This window comes from Oryctolagus cuniculus, chromosome 1, assembly GCF_051225735.1.
Source record: "Oryctolagus cuniculus isolate XC-2025 breed Fujian yellow rabbit chromosome 1, ASM5122573v1, whole genome shotgun sequence".
Classification (NCBI taxonomy): Eukaryota; Metazoa; Chordata; class Mammalia; order Lagomorpha; family Leporidae; genus Oryctolagus; species Oryctolagus cuniculus.
In genome coordinates this window covers 182,436,871-182,461,744 of record NC_142867.1, presented here as the reverse complement: position 1 = coordinate 182,461,744, position 24,874 = coordinate 182,436,871, and the positions used below count along the sequence as shown (strand labels likewise).

Below are 24,874 nucleotides of genomic sequence, written 5' to 3'. Positions count from 1 at the left end.
ATACTCTTTCATCAAAAATATTCCTTTCAGGGCAGGCACGTTTGGCACAGCGGGTAAACTGCTTTTTGGGACACCAACATCCCATTTTAGAGTACATGAGTTTGAGTCTCAGCTCTGGCTGATTGCAGCTTCCTGCTGGTGTGTACCCTAGAAGGCAGCGGTTAATGCCTTAAAACTTGGGTCCCCTGCAACCAACATGGGAACCCTTGATTGATTTCCAGGCTCCTGGCTTCAGTGTGGCCCAGCACCAGCTGTTTGTAGGCATTTGGGGAGTGAACAGCAGACAAAAGATCTTTCTTTCTCTCTCTTTCTGCCTTTCAAATAAATAGAAATCTTTAATTTTAAAAAATAAACAAAATAAAAATACGGCCTTTCCCTTATATTTACCTGAAGATAGTTGAGGATACAACTTCTTTAATGTGCTAAGTAGATTTTTGCATGGCTTCTTGGGAAGTTGTTTCCAATTCATGTTCTTCTTTTCATCTGATCTATTAAATAAGAACATAATTATGAAACACGTTATTTAAAATGTTTTCACAAAAAATTCTTATGTCCAACTGAAACAGAAAATGGAATGGATGTTCTTTATACAGTTAACAATGAATAAAGGTTTATAAAGAAGTTATCTTCATTTCAATTGACATGAGATTTAGTCATCTCACTAAAGCACTCCAATACAGACTTTCTTTTTGCTTTTAAACTTTTACTTATTTTCATTTCATCTGAAAAGCAGAGAGTCAGACAACAACAGAGATAGAGCCAGAGACAGAAGAAAACAGATCTTCCACATGAGTAGCACAGACCCAGACATGAACCCTCACCTGCAGCCTCTCAAGGTATGCATTAGCAGGAAGCTGGGTAGGAAGTAAAGTAACTGGCACTCTGATATATAATGTAAGCGTCCCAAACAGCAGCTTAACCACTACATCACATGACTGCTCCTCCAACACAGATTTTCAACACTGAATAAGGAACATATTAAAAGTGTCCAATGGGTAAAGCCACTGCCTGCAGGGCCAGCATCCCATATGGCACTAGTTCAAGTCCCAGCTGCTCCACTTTCAATCCAGCTCTCTGCAATGGCCTGGGAAAGCAGTATAAGAAGGCCCAAGCACTTGGACCCCTGCCAGCCATGTGGGAGACCTGGAAGAAGCTCCTGGCTTCTGGCTTCAGATCAGCCCAGCTCTGGCAGTTGTGGCCAATTGGGGAATGAACTAGTGGATGGAATACCTCTCTCTCTGCCTCTCCTTCTCTTTCTGTGTAACTCTTTCAGATAAATAAATAAATCTTTAAAAAAAAAAAATGGTGTCCAATCTAATTGACTACCCATCGGTTACCAAAATACTTCAAAAAACCTGAGAAACTAGAATTTAAGTAAGGATTAAAAATACATGTAGTTTGGGGCCATCACTGTGGTAGAGTAGGCCAAGCCTCCACGTGTGGCACTAGCTTCCCATACAGGAAACAGCTCATGTCCCAGCTGATCCTTTTCTGATCCAGCTCTCTGCTTATGGCTTCGGAAAACAGTGGAAGATGACCCAAGTGCTTGGGCCCCTGCTCTCGTGTGGGAGACCCGGAAGAAGCTCCTGGCTCCTGGCTTTGGATCCACTTGGCTTCAGCCATTGCGGCCATTTGGAGAGTGAACCAGCGGATGGAAGACCTTTCTCTCTGTCTCTGTTTGTCTCTATGTAGCTCTCTCTCTCTCCAATAAATAAATAAATAAATCTTTAAAAAAAGTACATGTAGTTCATGCAACCCTCATAGTGTTTATAAAATGAATGACAACATCATTATTCAATATAACCTATGAGAATAAAGCACTGAAAAACAAGCACATAAAGCTGACATTGTGGCACAGTAAGGTTAAGCCACCAGCTACAAAGCCAGCATCCCATATGAGCAACAGTTCAAGTCCTGGCTGCTCCACTTCTAAACCAGCTCCCTGCTAGTGCACCTGGGAAAGCACTCAAGTACTTGAGTGCCTGCCACCCATATAGAAGACTCAATTGGAATTCTGGAATCCTGGCTTCAGCATGACCCAGCACCAACCATTACTCCCCAACTATTTGAGGAGTAAATCAGCAGATCAAAGATCTTTCTCTCTGTCTCTCCCTCTCTTGGTAACCCTTTCAAATAAATAAATCTTTGGGGGAGAAAAAAAGACACAGAGATGTACATTTTAAAAGGCATTACTAAAAGTTTCTAGAATTTTATACTGGTAGAATATAAAATATAGCAGAAATAGCTTGAAAACCTCTCTTCTTCAGAAAAGCTGACACAAATATAAAATACTTTTAAAGTCATAGCTCAGCTGATAAGAAAATCAGTGAAGTCTTCAGGGGTTGAAAATCAAAGTAACATGGGCCAGACATTATGGCACAGCAAGGCAAGCTACCACTGCCACTTCCACTTCTGATCCAGTTCTCTGCTATGGCCTGGGAAAGCAGAAGATGGTCCAAGCACTTGGACCTCTGCCACCATGAGGAAAATCCGATGGAGTTCCAGACTGCTGGTCAGTGTGGCCATGGCGGAGTGAACCAGCAGACTGAAGATATCTCTCTCCCTCTGTAACTCTGCCTTTCAAATAAATAAATAAATTGTGAAGAAAGAAAGAGGCAGGGGGAGGGATGATGGGAGAGAAGAGGTGAAGTGGAGAGGAAAGGAGGGAGAGGGGGAGGGTGGGGGGGAGAGAAGAGAGGAGGAGGGGAGGGGTGGGAGGGAGAGGAGGGGAGGGGAGGGGTGGGAGGGAGAGGAGAGGAGGGGAGGGGAGAGGAGGGGAGGGGAGGGGAGATCAATTAGAGCAACACTAAAGTCCTCTCAGAGGCCAGGAGACAAAGTCTTGGTTTCTACCAAGTAAGGTGCTAGAACTGGGAACCCCAGATAAAACTGAGACCTTTGAGCGGTTAGTTCAAGTTGGATTTCAAATGCGGTGAGGAGGGCCGGCGCCGCGGCTCACTAGGCTAATCCTCCGCCTGCGGCGCTGGCACACCGGGTTCTAGTCCCGGTCGGGGCTCCGGATTCTGTCCCGGTTGCCCCGCTTCCAGGCCAGCTCTCTGCTGTGGCCAGGGAATGCAGTGGAGGATGGCCCAAGTCCCTGGGCCCTGCACCCCATGGGAGACCAGGAGAAGTACCTGGCTCCTGCCATCGGAAAAGCGCGGTGCGCCGGCTGCACTGCGCTGGCCGCGGCGGCCATTGGAGGGTGAACCAACGGCAAAGGAAGACCTTTCTCTCTGTCTTTATCTCTCACTGTCCACTCTGCCTGTCAAAAAATAAAAAAAATAATAAATAAATAAAAATAAAAAAAAAAAATGCGGTGAGGAGGCGAGACAGATGTCCCCTGAGATTTGTTAACAGGCCTGCCAACTGTTTAGGGTTCGACTACACATTACCAGCAGGGTCCAAGAAACTCCATCAAAAGTAATTTTAGGTATTCCTTAGCTGCTAATGTTACCAGCATAAAAACAAAGCATAATATCCTCTCTGGAAGGACAACTAACTAAAATAAGAGCCAACTCTTCCCATGTGCCAAGTGTTGTTAAATGTCAAATATTCTAACATCTATGAAACTGTAATGTACCTTAAATATAATGTGTCAAATTTAATTCTGATCAACATCTCTCATTCTAAATGATCACTGTCTAAATATTTTAGTGCTGCTTTTTAAATCTCCAAATTAAACACTGTTCATATTTTCCTCAGTTTGTAGCCTGGTTCTGACATTTACTATCTGTATGACTTAGGTCTGTTACTCGGGGTTGGTGCTGCAGCGAAGCGAGTAAAGCTGCCGCCTGCAGTGCTGGCATCCCATATGGGCACCGGTTTGAGTCCCAGCTGCTCAACTTCCGATCCAGCTCTCTGCTACGGCCTGGGAAAGCAGTACAAGACAGCACAAGTTCTTGGGCCCCTGCACCCATGTGGGAGACCTGGAAGAAGCTCCTGGCTTCGGAGCTGTTGTGGCCAGTTGGGGAAGTGAACCAGTGGAAGACCTCTCTCTCTCTCTCTGTGTAACTCAGACTTTCAAATAAATAAATAAATATTTTTTAAAAATTTGTTACTCAATTTTCTTGTCTGCAAAATGAGTATAGTAATAGACCTAACTTGGAATATCATATATTGATAAACAGTATTTTTTCTAATCTAAAGGACTGTCAATCATAAAATTCACTGTTGATACTATACCAGTAATAGTTGAAGGTTTACTATTTTGAAGGGGAATAAAATACTAAATTTTAGCTATAAGTACTCACATTAAACTATTAAGGAGAACCAATAATATACAACATAAGTATATATATTATATATATAAATAGCTATATACACACTATATATGTGTAAAAAACAATTAAGTAGAAAAGAAAAATAGAATTTACTTAATCCAAAGGAAGAAAAAAAATACTGAAAAGGCAGAACAAAAACTATAAAAATAAGATGGAACATTGCTATCCAAACACACAATAATATATAGAAAAAGATTCTTCAATGTCAGATGCAATATATACCACCAGTTTATACTATATATTGAAAAAATTTGAAATTAAAAGGATGGGAAAGATACAACAAATATAATCGTATTGATGTCAGAAAAAGCACACAGACTAATAACAAGAAGATTAAGAGATTAAATACATAAATAAATAACAGAAGTATTCATTTAGGGGAGGGCATTCAGCTGAGCAGTTAAGCCATGACTTAGGACACTCTCATCAGTGTACCTTGGTTATATACTCTGCCTTGGCTCTTAATTTCATCTTCCTAGTAATGTAGCTCCTGGAAAGTAATGCTAATGTATCAAGTATCAAGTAATTAATTAATTAATATTAAGTATCAAGTAATTGGGTTCCTGCTACCCACAGGAAGGCCTGAACTGAGTTCCTTGTTACCCGCTTTGGTCCAGCTCAACCACAGCCATTGCAGGCTTTTGGGGAGTGAACTAGCAGACAGGGGAGGGCTCCTGCACACCCTCTTACTTACTCATTCTCTCTCTGCCTCTCAGATTTTTTTAAAAGTCATTTAACTGAAGAACAGGAAAATTCTGAACTTGACTATACCTCATAACATAGCCTTAAAATCAGAAAGCAAATGTCAAAGTACCTACAAAATGCAACCAACAAAGTCATCATTACACTGTAAGTTTCAAAAATTTAGTTACTACGGTCATATAATTCGAAAATAAGTTTAAACACATTCACATTCCTTTGTTCCCCATATGCTCTGCTCCCTCCCCCCCCCCAAAAAATGATAAATTTCCTGTGCCCATTTTCAACGATTCTTTATTCTAAAAGCTGCCAAAAATAAATATGTATAAATATCATGCCTTTTGTTTTCTATAAGTTGCAGCACTCTGTAATACGAAATTATACATCAACTTTTTTATTTAATAGTAAATCTTCTATAATTTTTCCCAACATAAAACCACTCACACTCATTTTAAAATGATTACAGTACAATAGTAATAGTAGTTAGTAGTGCTCCACAGAACAGACATACTGTCTAACAAGACTGGGACACCTGAATTCTTTCTTCCTATTTTAAAGAAATGCTGTAGTAAGAAACCATACACAAACATCATTTCATGAAAAATAAAATTTTAGGATAAGAAGTAGAACCTGCTAGATCAAGAATATAAACATTTGTGGGATGGGCATTTGGCCTATCGGTTATTCCACAAGTTTGCATCCCAAATCCAAATGCCTCAGCTTCATAATCAACACCAGGTTCCAACTTTAGCTTCCTGCTAATGCAGACTCTGGTATATAGCAGTTGTGGCTCAAGTGACTCAGTTTCCTCAGCTTCCCCATCCTACTATCCCACCACTGAAGGCATTTGAGAAGCAAACCAACAAATGGGGTAGCATACTCTTCCTCTCTCTCTCCCTCTCTTTCTCATCTATCTCTCAAATGAATAATTTTTTAAAATAATAATTTTTTGAAAACAGAATATATACATTTGTATGCAGATGTGACTCTGAGGTCTTCAGACTACAGTACTTGCTCCCTCCATTACTGTTTCTGTCCACTAGTCACCTGAGTTACTGTTCTTTTTCCCTTTCTTTGTTGTGTGTCGGTGGGGGGCCAGGATCTAGGCTTTTTTTTTCCAGGTTTACTGAGGTATAATTGACAAGTAAAAAAGTATATGTATTCAGAATACACAACATGTTGTTGTGATATACTTTGAGAAATAATTTCCACAATTAATCTAACACATCATAACTTTTCAGATATTTACTCTTTATTTTGTGGTAAGAATGCTGAAAATCAAATATATACATCTATATTTTTAAGATTTATTTATCATTTGAAAGGCAGCGTTACAGAGAGAATCTTTCATCCACTGGTTCACTCTCCAAATGGCCACAATGGCTGGTGGTAGGCCAGGCCAAAGCCAGGAGCCTGGAGCTTCATCTAGGTCTCCCATGTGGGTGCAAAAGAAATTGGGCCCTTGCTACTGATGTAGAGTTTCAGGCTCCTGGCTTCAGCCTGGCCCAGCCCTGGCCATTGCAACTTAAAAACAAACACACTCTGGAAATCCAAAGGTACACTTTTAAGTAATATATGAGTCAAATCAAAAATAAGAAGAAAATAATATTTAAAACCCTTTGGGGGCCGGCGCTGCGGCTCACTAGGCTAATCCTCCGCCTTGCGGCACCGGCACACCAAGTTCTAGTCCTGGTCGGGGCGCCGGATTCTGTCCCGGTTGCCCCTCTTCCAGGCCAGCTCTCTGCTGTGGCCCGGGAGTGCAGTGGAGGATGGCCCAAGTGCTTGGGCCCTGCACCCCATGGGAGACCAGGAGAAGTACCTGGCTCCTGCCATCGGATCAGTACGGTGCGCCAGCCGCAGTGCGCCGGCCTCGGTGGCCATTGGAGGGTGAACCAACGGCAAAAGGAAGACATTTCTCTCTGTCTCTCTCTCTCACTGTCCACTCTGCCTGTCAAAAAAATTAAAAAAAAAAAAAAACTTTGAAAATGAAAATATTATATTCCAAACATGTTATACCCAGCTAAAGTCATACATGAGGCAATATCATTCATAAACATCAATGTAACCATTTTAAATTCTTAGCAAATTTAATCTACTAGGATTTAAAAAATAAGATTGTGATGATGTTCCTTTCAGGAATTAAGGATTATTTTATTACTAACAATTTAAGATTTACTTATTTATTTGATAGAGCTACAGAGAGGGATGTTCCATCTGCTAGTTTATTCTCTAGATGGCCACAACATCCAGGGCTGGGTCAGAAAGAATCCAAACGCTTCTTCCAGGTCTCTTAGCTGGGTAGCAGCAGCCCAAGCACTAAGGTCATTCTTTATTGCCTTTCCTAGGCCATTAACAGGGAGCTGGATTGGAAGTGGAGCAACTAGGACATTAACTGATACTCATATGGGATGCTGGCATTGCAGGTGGCAGTTTTACCCATTATGTCACAATGCTAGCCCCACTGATTGATTTTATAATGTAACTGACCACATACAGAGTAAAGGAGAACAATATAATGCTCATCACATTAGCTGCACAGAAAGTATTTGAGTTCATTTGTGATTTTAAAAAAATTAATAATTATCTATGTGCCAGAAGAAATTTTCTTAATTTATTATTAAGCAATCAAAACCCAGGACAGAGTGGGAAAATTATTATTACAAAAGCTAAGCAGGGGCCAGAATTGTGGCATAGCAGGTAAAGCTGACATTTGTGATGCCAGCATCCCATATGGGCAACAGTTTAAGTTCTGGCTGTTCCACTTCCAATCCAGCTCCCTCCAAAAAAAAAAAAAAAAAGCAGCAGGCAGGCTCCGCGGCTCACTTGGCTAATCCTCCGCCTGCTGCGCCGGCCCCCTACCCCCCCCCCCCCGGTTCTAGTCCCGGTTGCTCCTCTTCCAGTCCAGCTCTCTGCTGTGGCCCAGGAAGGCAGTGGAGGATGGCCCAAGTGCTTGCGCCCTGCACTGCATGGAGACCAAGAGGAAGCACCTGGCTCCTGGCTTTGGATTGACGCAGTGTGCTGGCCATAGCGACCATTTTGGGGGTGAACTCACGGAAAGGAAGACCTTTCTCTCTCTCTCTCTCTCTCTCTCACTGTCTAACTCTGCCTGTCAAAAGAAAAAAAAAAAAAAGGCAACAGAAGATGGCTCAAGTCCTTAGGCCCCTGTCACTCACGTGGGACCCAGAAGTTCCCAGCTCCTGGCTTTGGCTTGGCCCAGTTCTGGCCACTGCAGCCATCTGGGAAGTGAATCAGTGGATGGAAGATCACTCTCTGTCTCTCCCTAATTCTGACTTTCAAATTAAAAATAAAAATCAATTTTTTAAAAGACAGCAAATATTTTAGGCATACAGGCCATATGGGCTATATCACAACTACTCAAATGTGCTGTTCTGACGAAAACAACCATGAACCATATGTACATAAATGTGTGGTTATGTTCCAATAAACCTTTACTTATAAAAACAGGCCTTGAGCTAGGCAACAATCCCTGTTATAAAGCAATAATCATAATAATGACTGCTTAAAGAATTCCTTTTGAAGTCAGAAATACGACAACATACTAGCTATCATTACTTCTTATTCAACATTATATCAGCAATCCTAATCTGAATATTAAGAAATTTTTACAAATTATAAAATTCGTAGATATGACTGCTTATAGCCATAAACTCAATCTAAAATTTTTTATATTATTTTCCTTTTTAAATTTATGTGAAAGAGAGAGAGAGAGAGAGAGATATCAATCTTCCATCTGGTTCTTCACTCCCTAAATGTTCACAACAGCCATGGCTGGGCCAGGCTGAAGCCAGAAGCCTAGAACTCAATCTGAGTCCCCAAGAGTGGTGCAGGGCAGGGACCCAAAGTATCTGAGCTATCATTTACTGCATGTCAGGGTACACAGTAGCAGGAAGCTGAATCAGAAGCATAACGGGCACTAGAACCCAGGTACTCTGATATGTGATGTGGACATCCCACATAGCATCTTAATCACTATGTCAAAATGCCTACCAAAAACAGACAAATTAAGAGGATTCAGCTAAATTGCTAGATATGATATCACTAAATAAAAATCAACAGCATTTTTTAAAATATTTATTTATTTGAAAGGCAGAGTTGTAGAAAGAGTAGGAAAGTCAGAGATCTTCCATCCATTAGTTCACTGTCCAAGTGGTAGCAATTGCTGGAGCTGGGCCAGGCTGAACCCAGAAGCCTAGAGGTTCTTCTGGGTCTCCCATGTAGGTACAGGGACCCAAACATTCAGGTCATCCTCCACTGCTTTCCCAGGTACGTGAGCAGGGAGCCTGATTGGAAGTGGAGCAGCTAGGTCTTGAAGTGGTGCCCATATGGGATGCTGGCATTGCAGGCAGTGGCTTTACTTACTTGGCCAAAATGCCGGTGACAACTGCATTTCTATATTCTTTTTTTATATTTAATTTATTTTTTCTTTTTTTCTTTTTCTTTTTTATTTTTTGACAGGCAGAGTGGACAGTGAGAGAGAGAGAGAGACAGAGAGGAAGGTCTTCCTTTTGCTGTTGGTTCACCCTAAAATGGCCACCACGCTGCAGCTGGCGCATCACGCTAATCCGAAGCCAGGAGCCAGGTGCTTCTCCTGGTCTCCCATGGGGTGCAGGGCCCAAGCACTTGGGCCATCCTCCACTGCACTCCCAGGCCATAGCAGAGAGCTGGCCTGGAAGAGGGGCAACCGGGACAGAATCTGGTGCCCCGACCGGTACTAGAACCTGGTGTGCCGGCGCCGCAAGGCGGAGGATTAGCCTATTGAGCCACGGCGCCGGCCTGCATTTCTATATTCTAGCAAATAGTTGATAGAGAATATAATGTATAGGAACTGGTGCTACGGTGTAGCAGGTTAAGCTGCCATCTGCAGGCTGCTCCATTTCCAATCCAGTTCCCTATTAATGCACTTGGGAAAGCAGCAGAAGATGGCCCAGGTGCTTTGAGCCCCTGCAACCCCATTGGAGATACTAAAGAAGCTCCTAGCTCCTGGCTTTGGCCTGGTGTTGCAGCCATTTGGGGAGTGAACCAGTGGATGGAAGATTCTCTATTTCTCTCTTCCTCTTTCTGTACCTCTGCCTTTCAAATGAGTAAATTAATCTTAAAACACACACACACACACACACACACACACACACACACACACAAAGGGGCCAGTGCTATGGCGTAGCAGGTAAAGCCGCCGCCTATACTACCAGCATCCCATACGGGCACCGGTTTGAGTCTCAGCGTCTCAGCTGCTCCACTTCCGATCCAGCTTTCTGCTGTGACCTGAGAAAGCAGTAGAACTGTCCCAAGTCCCTGGGCCCCTGCACCTGTGTGGGAGACCAGGAAAAAGTTCCTGGCTTCAGATCAGAGCAGTTTTGGCTGTTGAGGTCAACTGGGGAGTGAACCAGCAGATGGAAGACCTCTCACTCTGTCTCTGCCTCTCTGTAACTCTTGTAAATAAATAATCTTAAAAAAAAAAAAAAAAAAGAAAGAAAAGAAGAAATTAAAATGTTCAATCTGCTAATTAGGTAAATGTGAATTAAAGACACACAGCAGGTACCATTAAAATCAAACTAACAAAAAAAATATTAGCAAGGATTAAAACAAACAGAATTATCATCTGCTGCTGAATAGGTACTAAACTTCAGTGAGTAATTTGGTGTTACTTATTAAAGTAAGATGCAACTCATCTCCTACCAATAGGTATATGCGTCAGAGGAATTCTTGGCCATATACTCAAGGCAATATGTACAATAATGATCATAACAACTTTGTTCTTAATTGCAAAGACCTAGATATAACCCGTAAGTCCATCAATACTGATGGTCACTGCAAATGAGTTTCATGTATGAACATCAGTTTCATGATGAACATCACAAAGAATGCTGAGAAAAAAGTAATTCTTGGAAAACTTTATAATGTTTTCAAAATACATGGAAATGATAAATACCAAATCCAAAATAATGATTACCTCTGGGAGACAAGAGCAAGATATGGTTAAGAAGGATTACTCAGGGGTTTCAAATTATTTCTTTCTTGCCTTTTTTTTTTTTTTTTTTGACAGGCAGAGTGGACAGTGTGAGAGAGAGACAGAGAGAAAGGTCTTCCTTTGCCATTGGTTCACCCGCCAATGGCCGCTGCAGCCTGTGCACCGTACTGATCCGATGGCAGGAGCCAGGTACTTCTCCTGGTCTCCCATGGGGTGCAGGACCCAAGCACTTGGGCCATCCTCCACTGCACTCCCGGGCCACAGCAGAGAGCTGGCCTGGAAGAGGGGCAACCGGGACAGAATCCGGCGCCCCGACCAGGACTAGAACTTGGTGTGCCGGTGCCGCAAGGTGGAGGATTAGCCTATTGAGCCGCGGCGCCAGCCTCAAATTATTTCTAATATTTTATTCCTTAATCTTTGGGGGAATTACTCAAATAGTCCTCTATCGATGTATCTATATCTTTTCATAGTTCTTGAAATACAACTGAACAAACTATTCAGAATTATTTTATTTTTATTTTTTATAAAGATTTATTTATTTGGGGGCCGGTGCCATGGCTCACTTGGTTAATCCTCTGCCTGCGGCACCAGCATCCCATATGGGCGCCGGGACTAGAACTCCGCACCCATATGGGATGCCAGCGCCCCAGGTGGAGGATTAACCACGTGAGCCATGGCGCCTACTCCAGGCACCGGGTTCTAGTCCCAGTTGCTCCTCTTCCAGTCCAGCTCTCTGCTGTGGCCCGGGAGGGCAGTGGAGGATGGCCCAGGTGCTTGGGCCCGTGCACCTGCATGGGAGGCCAGGAAGAAGCACCTGGCTCCTGGCTTCGGATCGGTGTAGCTCCAGCTGTAGCGGCCATTTGGGGGGTGAACCAATGGAGGGAAGACCTTTCTCTCTCTCTCTCTCTCTCACTGTCTAACTCCATCTGTGAAATTAAAAAAAATAAATAAATAAAAGATTTATTTATTTGAAAGGCAGAGTTACTGAGAGAAAGAGAGAGAGGGAGGGAAATAATCTTCTATCCGCTGGTTCACTCTCCAAATGCCTACAACAGCCAGAGTATCCTCCAAGTCTCCTACCTGCCTTCAGGGGACCAAGCACTTGGGTCATCCTCTGCTGCCTTCCCAGGCCATTAGTAAGAAGCTGGATCAGAAGTGGAACAGCCAGGATTCAAACTAGTGCCCACATGGGTTGGCGGTATTGCAAGCAGCAGCTTATCCCACTATGGCACAATGCCCTGCCATTCAAAATTATTAAAAAAAAAGAATAATTTAGGGGCCGGCACCGTGTTCTAGTCCCAGTTGCTCCTCTTCCAGTCCAGCTCTCTGCTGTGGCCCAGGAGGGCAGTGGAGGATGGCCCAAGTGCTTGGGCCCCTGCACCCGCATGGGAGACCAGGAAGAAGTACCTGGCTCCTGGCTTCGGATCAGCACAGTGCGCTGGCCATAGCGGCCATTTTGGGGGTGAATCAATGGAAGGAAGACGTTTCTCTCTCTCATTGTCTAACTCTACCTGTCAAAATAAATAAATAGAAAACAATAATTTAAAAGGGCTGGCATTATGGTGCAGCTGAGTTAAACAGCTGCCTGAGATGCCGGCACACCATATGAGTGGTGGTTCGAGTTCTGGCTGCTCCACTTCTATTCCAGCTTCCTACTAATACGCCTGGGGAAGCAGCAGAAGATGGCCCAAATCTTTGGGCTCCTGCAGCCATGTGGTAGATCCACATGGAGTTCTGGGCTCATGACTTCAGCCTGGCCCAGCCCTGGCCCTTGCAGTCATTTAGGATGACCAGTGAATAGAAGATTTCTGTTTCTCTCTCTTCCCCTCTCTCCCTAACTCTGCCTTCCAAATAAATAAAATAAAAACTTTAAAAAAGTAAATGAGACAAAACACTAAAAAAGAAGAAATTATTTAATCCATTTAGTGGTACATTAATTCCAGGCTATAAGTAAATCTAAAAATACTTAGTAAGGAACAACCATAGCTATACACTTTGAAAATACAATAGTCAAAACATTCCAAAATTATTGTATTAAGTTACAACAGGTGTCTTCTTTCTTTCTTAAGTAATTCTCATATGGATATTTTCTCAACCCATTCTACTATGACTACTAAGGCCTCACCCAAAATTTTTTTCTATTCATTTTCTGTCAGTCTCAAATATCAAATAGTAAAGAATGAAAGTGTTCCAGAATCAGAAAGTTTGCACCAACATTTAAGAATTTTCAGTACTTTCTGCCCTCTCCCACCTTTTCTACTGTTGAAGGATAGGGCAGGGCATGCTCTTAAGCATACCTCTAGCACTATTTTATTTATAGCAGGTTATGCCATTCTCTGAATCCTCAAGTTTACCACTGCTGTGCTTATTTATCATCTCTAGCAAATACAATCTGCAGCTGGTAAAGAATAGATCCTTATGAAATTCAAATCTTGACAACTAAGAAATGGTGTAACTTTACTTCAAACAGGTAAACTCAGTTTACTTACATATAGATTTTGAATTAAACCTAGAAGCATATTATCTTGAGCTCTAAAAGCAGTTTAGCCATTTTTCAAACTCAAAATATTTTTTGATAAACACAAACATCTCCTACTTACTGTTAGTAATATTACTGTTACCATTATTAACTCAAATGCAACCTAATATAATACTATACATAATTTTTTCAAACCATCCAACTTTCTCAAATACCAATACCTACTTGAGAATTGCTGTATTAAAGATGAACATTTAATAACTTTCAAAAATAGCACATCTCTAGATGCTTTCAAAGAACTCTAATGTGCCAAAAACATAAAATGGGAGATAATATAAAATCAATCAACTTACATATATAACATGTTCGTATCCAAGTCAATGCAAACAACATCTTGTGGTGGGTCATGAAGATCAAAATACCTTGAGTCAACTCCAACTATAAATGGGAAAGGTGCACTAAGCACTGCAGCCAGTGAAAGAGGACAAAGGGGAATATATGGGCATTGCCACTGAAATGGAAAGATCATCTGGGGAAAAAGTTTTAAAAAATTAACCAAATTTTAGATTTTCAACAAAATTATATAATTAATATTTCTGAAAAGGGACCACTGAAAGGCAGTTAAATCTAGTTTTGTTTCCACTTTAAACTTCATTCCACAATTAAATGACATTAAAATATTAAGAAATCCTTTACAATTTTAAAGCATGACAATCATCACAAGCACATAAAAAAGCTAACTGCTCTTTGTATTTTAATTCTTCTAATACCTATACAAAATTCACATTTCCATTTTAAAGAAAGAACCAAAACAGAGATAAAATTGTTCAAAAAATCATAAAACAAACTTAGAATCTTTAACTCCTATGCGTTAATTCTCAAAATAGCTTCTAACCAAAATCCAAGTAAAAGTACCAAGGATTAAAAGTCTGATTCTTGTGCAATAGTAATGACACCACTTGGGACACTAGTATCCCACATCAGAGTACCTGGGGTAGAGTCCCCACTCTGCTCCAGATTCTAGCTTCTTGATACTGCACACACTGGGAGGCAGCAGGAAAGGCCTCAAGTTTTTGGGTCCCTGTTACCCACACAGAAGACCTGGGATGAATGTCCCAGAACCTGGCTCCCAGCATTTGGAGAGTTAGCAAACAAATGGAAATTCCCTCTGTTTCTCTCTTTCTGCCTCTCAAATAAATAAAATAAAATTTCCAAAAAAAAAAAAAAAAAGATGTATTTATTTATTTGAAAGGCAGAGTTACAGCGAGGTAGAGGCAGAGAGATGGAATGAGGTCTTCCATCCACTGGTTCACTCCCTAAATGGGCACAACGGCCAGAGTTGGGCCTATCTGAAGCCAGAAGCAGAAGCTTCTTCCACATCTCCCACAAGGATACAGGAGCCCAAGGACTTGGGCCATCTTCTATTGCTTTCCCAAACCATAGCAGAGAGCTGGATCAGAAGTGGATCAGTTAGGACTCCAACTGGCGCTGATATGGGATGCTGGCACTGCAGGTGTTAGCTTTACTCGCAACACCATAACACCGGCCCCAAAATAAAATTTCTTTTTGAAAACCAACTGATAGTAATAGTCAGTTGAAATTTTCCTAACTGTTCAAGTCAATATATAAATTATGGTGCAGAGGGCAAAGCCACCGTCTAAGATGTCTACATCCCGTATCTGTAATGCCAAAGATTGAGTCCACCTCTGTCTTCCTAGCTAGCTTTCTGCTAATGAATCTGGGAGGCAACAGATAATGGCTCAAATAATTGAGTCCCTGCCACCCAAGTGGGAAACATGGATGGAGTTCTTGGCTCCTCACCTCAGGAGCTCCTTGCAGGCATTTAGGAATGAATCAGTGCATGGAGACCTCTCTCACTCTGTTACTCTGCCTATCAAATAAATCCTTACAAATATATACAATGATTCAACTTCAGTCAAGCCTGACACCAAATTTTTACATTTTCTGGGGCCAGCTAAGTGGCATAGCAGGTTAAGCATGCCAGCACCATACTGAGTGCCAGTTTGAGGCCCGCTTTCTCAGGCCATAACAGAGAGAAATGGATCAGAACTGGAGCAGCTGAGACCCAAACCGGCCCCCATATGGAACGCTGGCACTACAGGCAGTGGCTTTACCCACAACACCACAGCGCTGGCCCCTGCTGTCTTTTAAAGTCCAATTCAGTGTGGCCAGCGCTGTGGCATAGTGGGTAAAGCTGCCACCTGCAGTGCCAGCATGCTATGGCCTGAGAAAGCAGTAGAAGATGGTCCAAGTCCTTGGGCCTCTGCACCCATGTGGGAGACCCAGAACAAACTCCTGGCTCCTGGCTTCGGATTGGCGCAGCTCTGGCCGTTGCAGCCATTTGGGGATTGAACCAGCGGGTGGAAGACCTCTCTCTGTCTCTTTGCCTCTGCCTCTCTGTAACTCTTTTAAATAAATAAATAAATCTTAAAAAAAAAAAAATGTCCAATTCAGTTCTCATGCTTATCCATCTTCCCTCATAACCAAAAAAATGCTTATAGGGGCCAGCGCCAAGGCTCACTTGGTTAATCCTCCGCCTGGGGTGCCAGCATCCCATATGGACGCCAGTTCTAGTCCCAGCTGCTCCTCTTCCAGTCCAGCTCTCTGCTGTGCCCCGGGAAGGCAGTGGAGGATGGCCCAAGTGTTTAGGACCCTGCACCCGAAAGGGAGACCAGGAAGAAGCACCTGGCTCCTGGCTTGAGATCGGCGCAGTTCCAGCTGTAGTGGCCATTTGGGGGGTGAACCAACGGAAGGAAGACTTTTCTCTCTCACTATCTATAACTCTACCTGTCAAATAAATAAAATAAAATAAATAAATAAAAAACAGCTTATAGCATTCACTACTCCTGCATAATTATAGATTATTATTAGAGTTGCAATTCTTGTCTTCAATCCATTTATTTAACAAATACTTAGACATATCCTATATGCCAAGCACTGTTCTAGATGAGACCATAACGTGAATGAAACAAAGATCCCTGCCTTCCTGGCATGCATAGTCTAGGGTAAGAGTCAGCACACTTTTTCTATGTTAATATGTTAAGCCTTGCAAGCCATACTGTCTCTGTCACAACTTAATTATCATATTAATACATGAAAGTAGTCATAGGCAATATGTAAACAAACAGCCTATGTTTCATTGAAACTGTACTTAAAAAAACAGGTGACAGGCAGTATTTGGTTACAGTTTGCTAACACTTGGTCTAGCAAGAAGTAGAAAATAAACAAGATATAATAAATGAAATATATACATCAGGAATCGGTAAGTGCTGAGGAAAAAAAAAAGACAAGTAAAGCCATGTGAAAGTCATAAGAGTTCATAGCAAGAGAGAGAAAAGCAGATTATATTAGAACAAATACAAGAGTGACCTGAAACCTAAAGAATGTGAGGGATTTAGCCAGGGAGACCATCAAAGGAGAAGAGGGTTTCAAAGAGAAGGTACAGCCTGGCAAAGGCCTTAAGGTATGGAGATTGCTTCATATTCCTGAAGCAGGATCTGAAGGATTCCTGGGCACAATCTGAAGCATAGTGAGCAAAGACTTCAGATTATCTTACACCTGCACTATCTCAGAAACCTCTGAACGATGAGACAGCAAAATATAATATCCTCTTCACCACTGACTTCTGCAACATAATCATAGTTCTTTTTTATTCTCTTTTTAAAAAAGATTTTTATTTATTTATTTGAGAGACAGAGTTACAGAGGGAGGGAGAGATAGAGAGAGAGGTCTTCCATCCACTGGTTCACTCCCTAGATGGCCGCGATGGCTGGGGCTGGGCTGATCCGAAGCAGGAACCAGGAGCTTCTTCCAGGTCTCACATGTGGCTGCAGGTGCCCAAGAAGTTGGGCCATCTTCTTCTGCTTTCCCAAGGCTATTGCAAAGAGTTGGATCAGATGTGAAGCAGCTGGGACTTCAGCCAGCGCTCATATGGGATTTCAGCACCACAGGTGGAAGCTTAGTCCACTACGCCACAACGCCGGCCCCACATAGTTATTTTTCAAAAAGCACTTAGAGGTTTCATCAATTTTTGCTACCAGTCTCTATTAATTCTTTGATATTCAAATCATTGTGTTTAAAGCATTCATCCTGTCACCATCATTTCCAATTTTTCTTCTTCAAGGGTAACTTGCCTAACTACCAAATCCCAATTTAAATATGATTTTGCATGCAATTCAGTATTCTAAAATCAGTTACATAAACCTCATATAATCTTGCTTTTTCCATAAAATTACCAATTCTACATTACATTTTCTACCTATTCTTATTCTGTATTGCTGAAAATCAATCAATAAAGGGCTACAAAGACTGACAAAGGAGCATGGATAAATACTATTGTTTGAAGAAGGAATATTTGAATGGGAAGTTCTTAAAACTGATCAGTACATGAAGCAGTATCTTCATAACTTTTTGTTTTACATGCAACTGTAGACTTAGAAAAGTAACATTTAGTGAGAATCCCATCCATAAACTATCTCATATGGTTATTATTATTTTCATTCCTCACAGCAATTATTTCTCTGACCAGATTAAGTTCCTGGAGACCTACTCCATTCATTGTTTTAAGAAGTATTTACTGAATGTCTACATCACTAGACAAGTGTAGTAAGTGCTGAGAATACACCAGTAAATAAGAGACTGGATCCTTACTTCCAAGAGACTTACATTCTTAAAATGGGGAGAGAGTCAAATATTTTATATAAAACTGATGGGAGATAAGTTTGGGAAAAGGAACATATAAAATTCTACACAAAGGCCTATCAAACCCTACTTCATAAGCACAGTAGGAATTACCAAGGGGTTTTAAACAAGGAAGATTTTATTTATATTATCAAAGCTTTGTTAAGAATTAAACAATTGTATACTGCTCTATTTTCATAACCACTCCCCATATATTATTATCTCATTATGATTAAAAATTAAAATGACATTAACCATGTAATTTATTTGCATAATTTCAGAGCAGCTGAAATTGGCCAGAGCATTTCATTTAGCACCATCAGCTTTACTCATGAGTTCTATTCTTATGTAATATAGTTTCTATTCTCTATAGAACCCTAAAATATGAACAGTTTTCCTAAAATACAAATCATCATCATTTTCCTTATACTTCCTATTTCTCTTTGCAACTTGATTATATTTATGAGTATGTTAAACTTTTACTAGGCTGATAATACTCAAAGTTGTTATCTTTGAAAGAAATATCTCTTTAAAATATAAAAAAAAACCCTCTGTCAGTAATCTTGTCCTAAAAGGAAAATGCTATACTTACAGCTACCACAGCTTCAGCTACCCCAGTCAACACAGCTGGCCTAAGAGAATGTAGGAGAATCTTGCTCTCAAGTAAAACAAAGAGCAGTAGTGTTGCACAATTCTCAGGACCTAGATTCATTAGCAAAGTGCTAAAGTTGGCGCCACTAGAAAAAAAAAAGAGACAATTGTGAACTACTTTGATAAAACATGTTAATAGTTTCTTATTAAATTATGTCCTTAGTATTAATGGATTGAGAATCTAGTGTTAATTTGGGGAACTTATTTATTAATGAAAACCAAAAAGTAGCAAATTTAATGAGATAGTATGAGGTGACTTAAATGCTTCCTTTGGTCACAAAGGCGCATGTATAAGGAAAGACTTTCCTGAAGCAGCCATCTGAACTGATCTCAAACACATGGAGGTTAGTAGGAGAGAGTAGCAGTAACATATAGCAAAAGCCCTAGAGCAAGAAATGCTTTTATAGTAATATTCAAGAAATTGAAATAAATGTTTTATGACAACAGCACTGTAGAGAGTGAAAAAAAATTTTAAAAGATTAGGCTGAAATTAAAATGACAAAATTATATTTGCATTCCCAAAAGTACATGCTGCTGCAAGTGTGGGTCAAGAACTAGAGGAAAATGAGAATAAAAGGGTACCAACTAAGAGATTAATAATATACTCCACTTAAGAAATCAAGCTAGCCTGGAATAGTGATACAGATGAAGGCACCACGTCTGATCCAGCTCCCTGCTAATATGCCTGGGAAAGCAGCAGAAGACGGCCCAAGTCCTGGAACCCCTACCACCCATGTGGCAGACCCAGAAGATACTCTTGGCTCCTAGCTTCTGCCTGGTCCTGCCCCAGTCGTTGCGGCCATTTGGGGAGTAAACCAGCAGATGGAAGATTTCTCTTTCTCTGTCTTTCCCTCCCCTTATGTAAGTCTGACTTTCAAATAATAATAATAATAATAATAATAAAAAATCTTAAAAAAAAAAGTCAAAGATTATATGCAAGAAGTGTGACTGCTTGTAATTGTCATCCAGGCAAAAAAAAAGGCAAATGGATTCAAGACACCTTAGGAAGCTAAAATCAGTTCACTTTGAATATACATTTAGTGATAAACTGGATGGGGAAGGGAAATGAGAGGAAAAGAGAAGTATTCTCTATAGCCAATCTTTTAACTTTCTTAAGTGGTCCCACTTTAAAAATAGCCCCATCATCCTCCCAGGTACCAAAGTTAGAAATATTAAGGCTATCCTTATCTAACTGTGAAATAACATATAACTTTACTATCTAAAATATTTTAAAGCATTCTGTCCCAAATTTAATAAACACATAATTTTAAATACCATAAATTACCTTAGTGGTAAAGGTGTAGATACTGGTTGAGATAATATTAATGCATCGTGGACTGACAGCTTTAAAAAAAAAAAAGTAAATTAACCAAACCAACTTTGCAATCTAAATATTTAGACTAAAAGTAAAATGGAAAATGAGTTTTTAATATGCAGACATACTTTTTGAAATAAATACTAAGATGTAAAATGATAGTTTTAGTTCTTTTTAGCTAAATAGTTAATTTGATTGAATTCTGATTCAGTTAATTGGTTAAAATACAGCTACTTAAAAGTTTCAGAATATACTTTCAAAAAACAGGATAAAACCGAAGCTCTGGCATCCCATATGGGTGCTGGTTTGAGTCCCAGCTGCTTCACTTCTGATCCAGTTTCCTGATAATGTGCTTGGGAAAGCAGCATAAGATGGCCCAAATGCTTGGGCCCCTGCACCCATGTGGGAGACCCAGAAGGAGCTCCTGGCTCCTGGTTTCAGCCTGGCCCAGCCACGGCTGTTGTGGCCATGTGGAGAGTGAACAAGTGGATGGAAGACCTCTCTTTCTATGTCTCTTCTCTCTCTCACTGTAATTCAGCCTTTCAAATAAATAACATAAATCTTTTTTTAAAAGCATAAAACTTATTCAAAAGACCGGTAAGCACTTGGTAGTTGTTTGGTTTATATGAATGTCTGCTAAACTGAAATACATTCAAGAGCAACAATCTCTGATTAATCCTAATAAAACGTGAATAATTTCTTATGAAAAGTTTTTAAATAGCTTGCTTCTATTGACCAATACTATATAAATGGTCAATATGCAAACTGCTATGGCTTAGGAAGAGATGGTATATGGAGAGCCAAACATTTAGCAACTTTTTTAGCAATCTGACTTCACTCCCATATCCAAACACAATACCAGTGGAGTCGTGTCTATGAACAGAGTATAGGTGTATTCATGTCTATACTGATCTCACATGGTAAGCTGCATGTTATAAGCTGTAAACCCACCTGGATCTGCCACTTATTGAAAGTAAAAAGAAACCAGTCTTTTGGTATAGACAGCTTGAAAAACACTGTTATAACCTACTTCTGTTAGCTGATTTCCTATTTATATTTATTAGTCACTCTGATATTAAGATCTTGCCCATGACTTATTTCTGGGTTTTAGATGATTAAAATTAGCAACATAAAGGCCATGCATAGACCAAGAACGATCATGTCATGGATTATAATTATGCCAATTCTTTACACCCAGGATCCACACTAGTAAAGAAACAATGCTCAGTAAAACTAAAAAATCAGGAAATTCAAGGATGTTATGAATACATATTATTTCATCCCAAAAATGAATACCCAAAGTATCATAAAGTTGATCAGCAAAAAACTAACTGCATATATTGATCTTATTCTCTTATGTTATACATGGAACCTTAATTTTTAGCCCCAAAGGGTTGTAGAACCCATTCTGCAATGCTTAGAATGAACATAAGCAGATCTCTCCCAAGAGATACTCTTTTTTGATTACCTGTACAAGGATTCTTGGTCTTTGTGGTGAAGGAAAAGGGATGTTTTGCATAAAATGTGAAATGTGCCTGGAAAATTTTTGAAATAAAGATCATAATTACTTTCCTAAAGTGATTCATAGATTTTAACATATGTTAGATATCATCCCACTTACCTGAAACTTATGCTAAATAATTATTTGCTCAATACAAGTATACTTATGCCCACTAAACTTATAAAATGCATAATATATTTCCTGATTCATAGTTTATATTAATATAATTATCATCAGGAAGGTGAAAATAATTTTCATGAAAGAAAATCATTTTTATAGCCCTGATTATCCCTGCTGACATAAGGAGCAATAAATTGTACTATAACAAATCAATACTAATACAGTAAAAGAGAACAAAATTTAATTCCAGAATTACTACTACAACTCTGAGCAAACCACCTACTCCCTGTATTTCTCTACCTATAAGTAATGCTTTTAAATTTCTCCCTAAGTTAAGTTCTTAAGGGTCTAAAATGTAGGTATTACCTCAACCAAGAAAAAAATGAGCACATATACTGATTCTTTTTTTTTTTTCCACAAACTATTCCTAGAACTTTAATTTTTCAAGATTGCTAACATGGCTATTAGTAAATTTTATTTCAAAAATTCTTAAATTAATCCAACAGTTTAAAGCTAAATCTAAAACTATGAACCATTAAATGGGTATTCCATGAGTACAACATTAAAGTTGAATCTATATCTCTATACCAAATTGTAATAACCTCACATTCAGTATTACACTCAGTATTATACTTTTAAAGCTTCAGATAAGTACCCTCACCTTGCATAACAAAGGAAATTTCAAATAAAGGGGAAAATATGAAGAATTATAATATATATAATATATATATAATAATAAAACCAAAACCTTACATTAAACATCAGTGCAAAGATGTTTTGTAGTTAATAACTATTTTTCTGTTGGCTATCAGAGAATGAATAGGAAAAAGAACATATAAGACACAATGAGTTACTTCTTCATTGAAATTTCAAAAGATAATGACTTGGCCATCCTTACCCACTACTCTTTAATTTTCAGTTTAGTCAGTGACTTAGGTGAAAAAGGCAATAAGGGAAAAAGCAGAGTAAAGGTGACTCTCTGCCCCTTTCAACCTTTGTGATAAGGTTAGACAAACAATTAAATGTATATCTGTACAGCCAGTTTTTCCACCAGACATCTCTCTCATCAGAATACATACTTTTCAATGGGAAGAGGATGTGGTCCAGACACAGAAAGTTTGTAGATGAACATAAGAAATTTTCTAAAGGCTTCAAAAAAAGGCCAGTGTGAAAGTAAACAAATGCATTTGTTTGAATTGATGGATTTGGAGATCACTTTTCTCTCCACAGGTGTCAACAGGCCCAGCTGCATAAGCTGTTTCTCTGTTAAAAGTTCCCGGGAGTAAGGTTCATAAAACTGGATGGCAGCTCCATATACCTACAAGTAACAGAATTCTGGTATAAGATTCCAGTTTGTTTTAAAAATTAATTTCTCTTTATCCCTTATTAAAACAAGAAATATTTGCTCAGAGACCATACTAAAACATATAAATGGGAAAAAAAAAACTCACCTAAAATTCTATCCCAGATAATGAGATGTTGATATAAATCCTTCTAGATTTTTTTTCTCCTGCAATGCATCAACCATGTAACTTATACAAAAATGAACAGTAACCTTTTGTAATTTCCTTTCATTTTTAATCATATAGTGAAATTTTTTACCTAGCTGCTACCCTACAGAACACACTCTAATGATCTTATTGTTGTGGTAAAACATACATAAAATTTATCATTTGAACATTTTTAAGTGCACAATTTGAAGGCATTAAGTACCTTCACAGCGCTGTACAATGATCATCACTGTCCATTTCCAAAATTTTTTCACAGCCCCAAACAGAAGTTCCACACCCCTTTAAATAATAATTTTCGGAGCCAACATTGTGGCATAGCAGGTAAAGCCACCGTTTGCAACGTTGTCCTGGCTGATCCACTTCTGATCCAGCTCCCTGCTAATGGCCTTGGAAAAACAGCAGAAGATGCCCAAGTGTTTGGGTTCCTGCCACTCATATAGGAGATCCAGATAAAGCTCCTGACTTTAGCTTGGCCCAGGGCTAGCTGTTGCAGCCATCTGGAGAGTAAACCAGTGGATGGAAGACCTCTCCATCTCTCTCCAACTAAGACTTTCAAAATAAATAAATAAATTTTTTAGATAATACTAATATAATAATAAGTTTACACTGTCCCATCCCTACCCCAAATCCCTAGAAATCCGTATTCTCCTTTTCATATTTATACACTTGCCTATTCTAGGTACCTCCTTTAAGTAGAAGCATACAATATTTGCCTTTTTGTATCTGGCTTATTTTACTTCACATGTTTTCAAGATTGATTCAGGTTACAATACCTATCCGAATTTCATTCCTTTTAAAAGCGAAGGAATATTCTATATCAATATATTCATTTAATCCCATTTACTCATTGTTGGCCATTTGGGTTATTGCCACCTTTAGTACTGTGAATGATGCTGCCAAGAACTTTGGCATATGAGTATCTGAGTCACTGCTTCCTTAGGTAGAACTACTGGATCATAACATTTTATGTTTAATTTTTGAAGAAGCTATCAAACTGTTTCCCACAGCAGCAGAACCACTCGACATTCCTACCAGCAATGTTCAAGGGTTCCAGTTCCTCCACATCATCAGTACTTGCTTTGTTTTGTGTATGAAACGATGTCTCACTGTGGTTTTCATTTGCATTTCCCTAATGAGTAGTAACGTTGAGCATCTTTTCAAAAGCTTATTTGAATATTTGCATATTTTCTTTGGAGAAATGCCAATTTAAGTCCATTCCCCATTTTTTAAATTGGATTGTTCAGTTTTTTGTTGGTAAGTTGTAGAAGTCTTTATATATTCTGGTTATAAACACCATACCAGCTACATGATTTTCAAACATTTATTCTCTTTCTGTGGGTTGTCTTGCTACCCAATATAATAATAATAACGTTCTTAAATAGCCAAAAGTATTTAATTTTGATAAATCCAATTTATCTACTTTTTTCTTTTGGTACCTATGCTATTAATGCCATATCCAAGAAATTACTGTCAAACTCAATGTCATGAAGATTTTCCTCTAAACTTTATTCTAAGAGTTTGACACTTTTAGCTCCTAAATTTAGGTCTTTGATCTACCTTAAGTTAATTTATGTATATGTAATTAACTACATCTGTTTACAGTCAGATCTAAACTTTTTATTTCCTTTACT

General features: G+C 39.6%; 1 protein-coding gene across 10 annotated transcripts in view; it reads right to left on the bottom strand.

The window, feature by feature from the left end:
• The window catches only part of DENND4C (DENN domain containing 4C), a 127,943-nt gene that overhangs the window by 61,454 nt on the left and 41,615 nt on the right, over positions 1-24,874 (bottom strand). For 5 of the 10 annotated variants that reach the window (XM_051857424.3, XM_002708081.6, XM_089317616.1 and 2 more), the window contains 6 exons: positions 22,812-23,050; positions 21,580-21,646; positions 20,082-20,140; positions 18,738-18,882; positions 13,798-13,973; positions 388-488 (listed from right to left, as the gene is read on the bottom strand). In XM_051857424.3, the coding sequence (XP_051713384.3) occupies positions 388-488; positions 13,798-13,973; positions 18,738-18,882; positions 20,082-20,140; positions 21,580-21,646; positions 22,812-23,050 (787 nt within the window). Of the gene's footprint in view, positions 1-387; positions 489-13,797; positions 13,974-18,737; positions 18,883-20,081; positions 20,141-21,579; positions 21,647-22,811; positions 23,051-24,874 lie in introns of those variants that run through there. The other 5 variants (XM_089317629.1, XM_089317622.1, XM_089317631.1 and 2 more) reach the window with 3 other exon arrangements.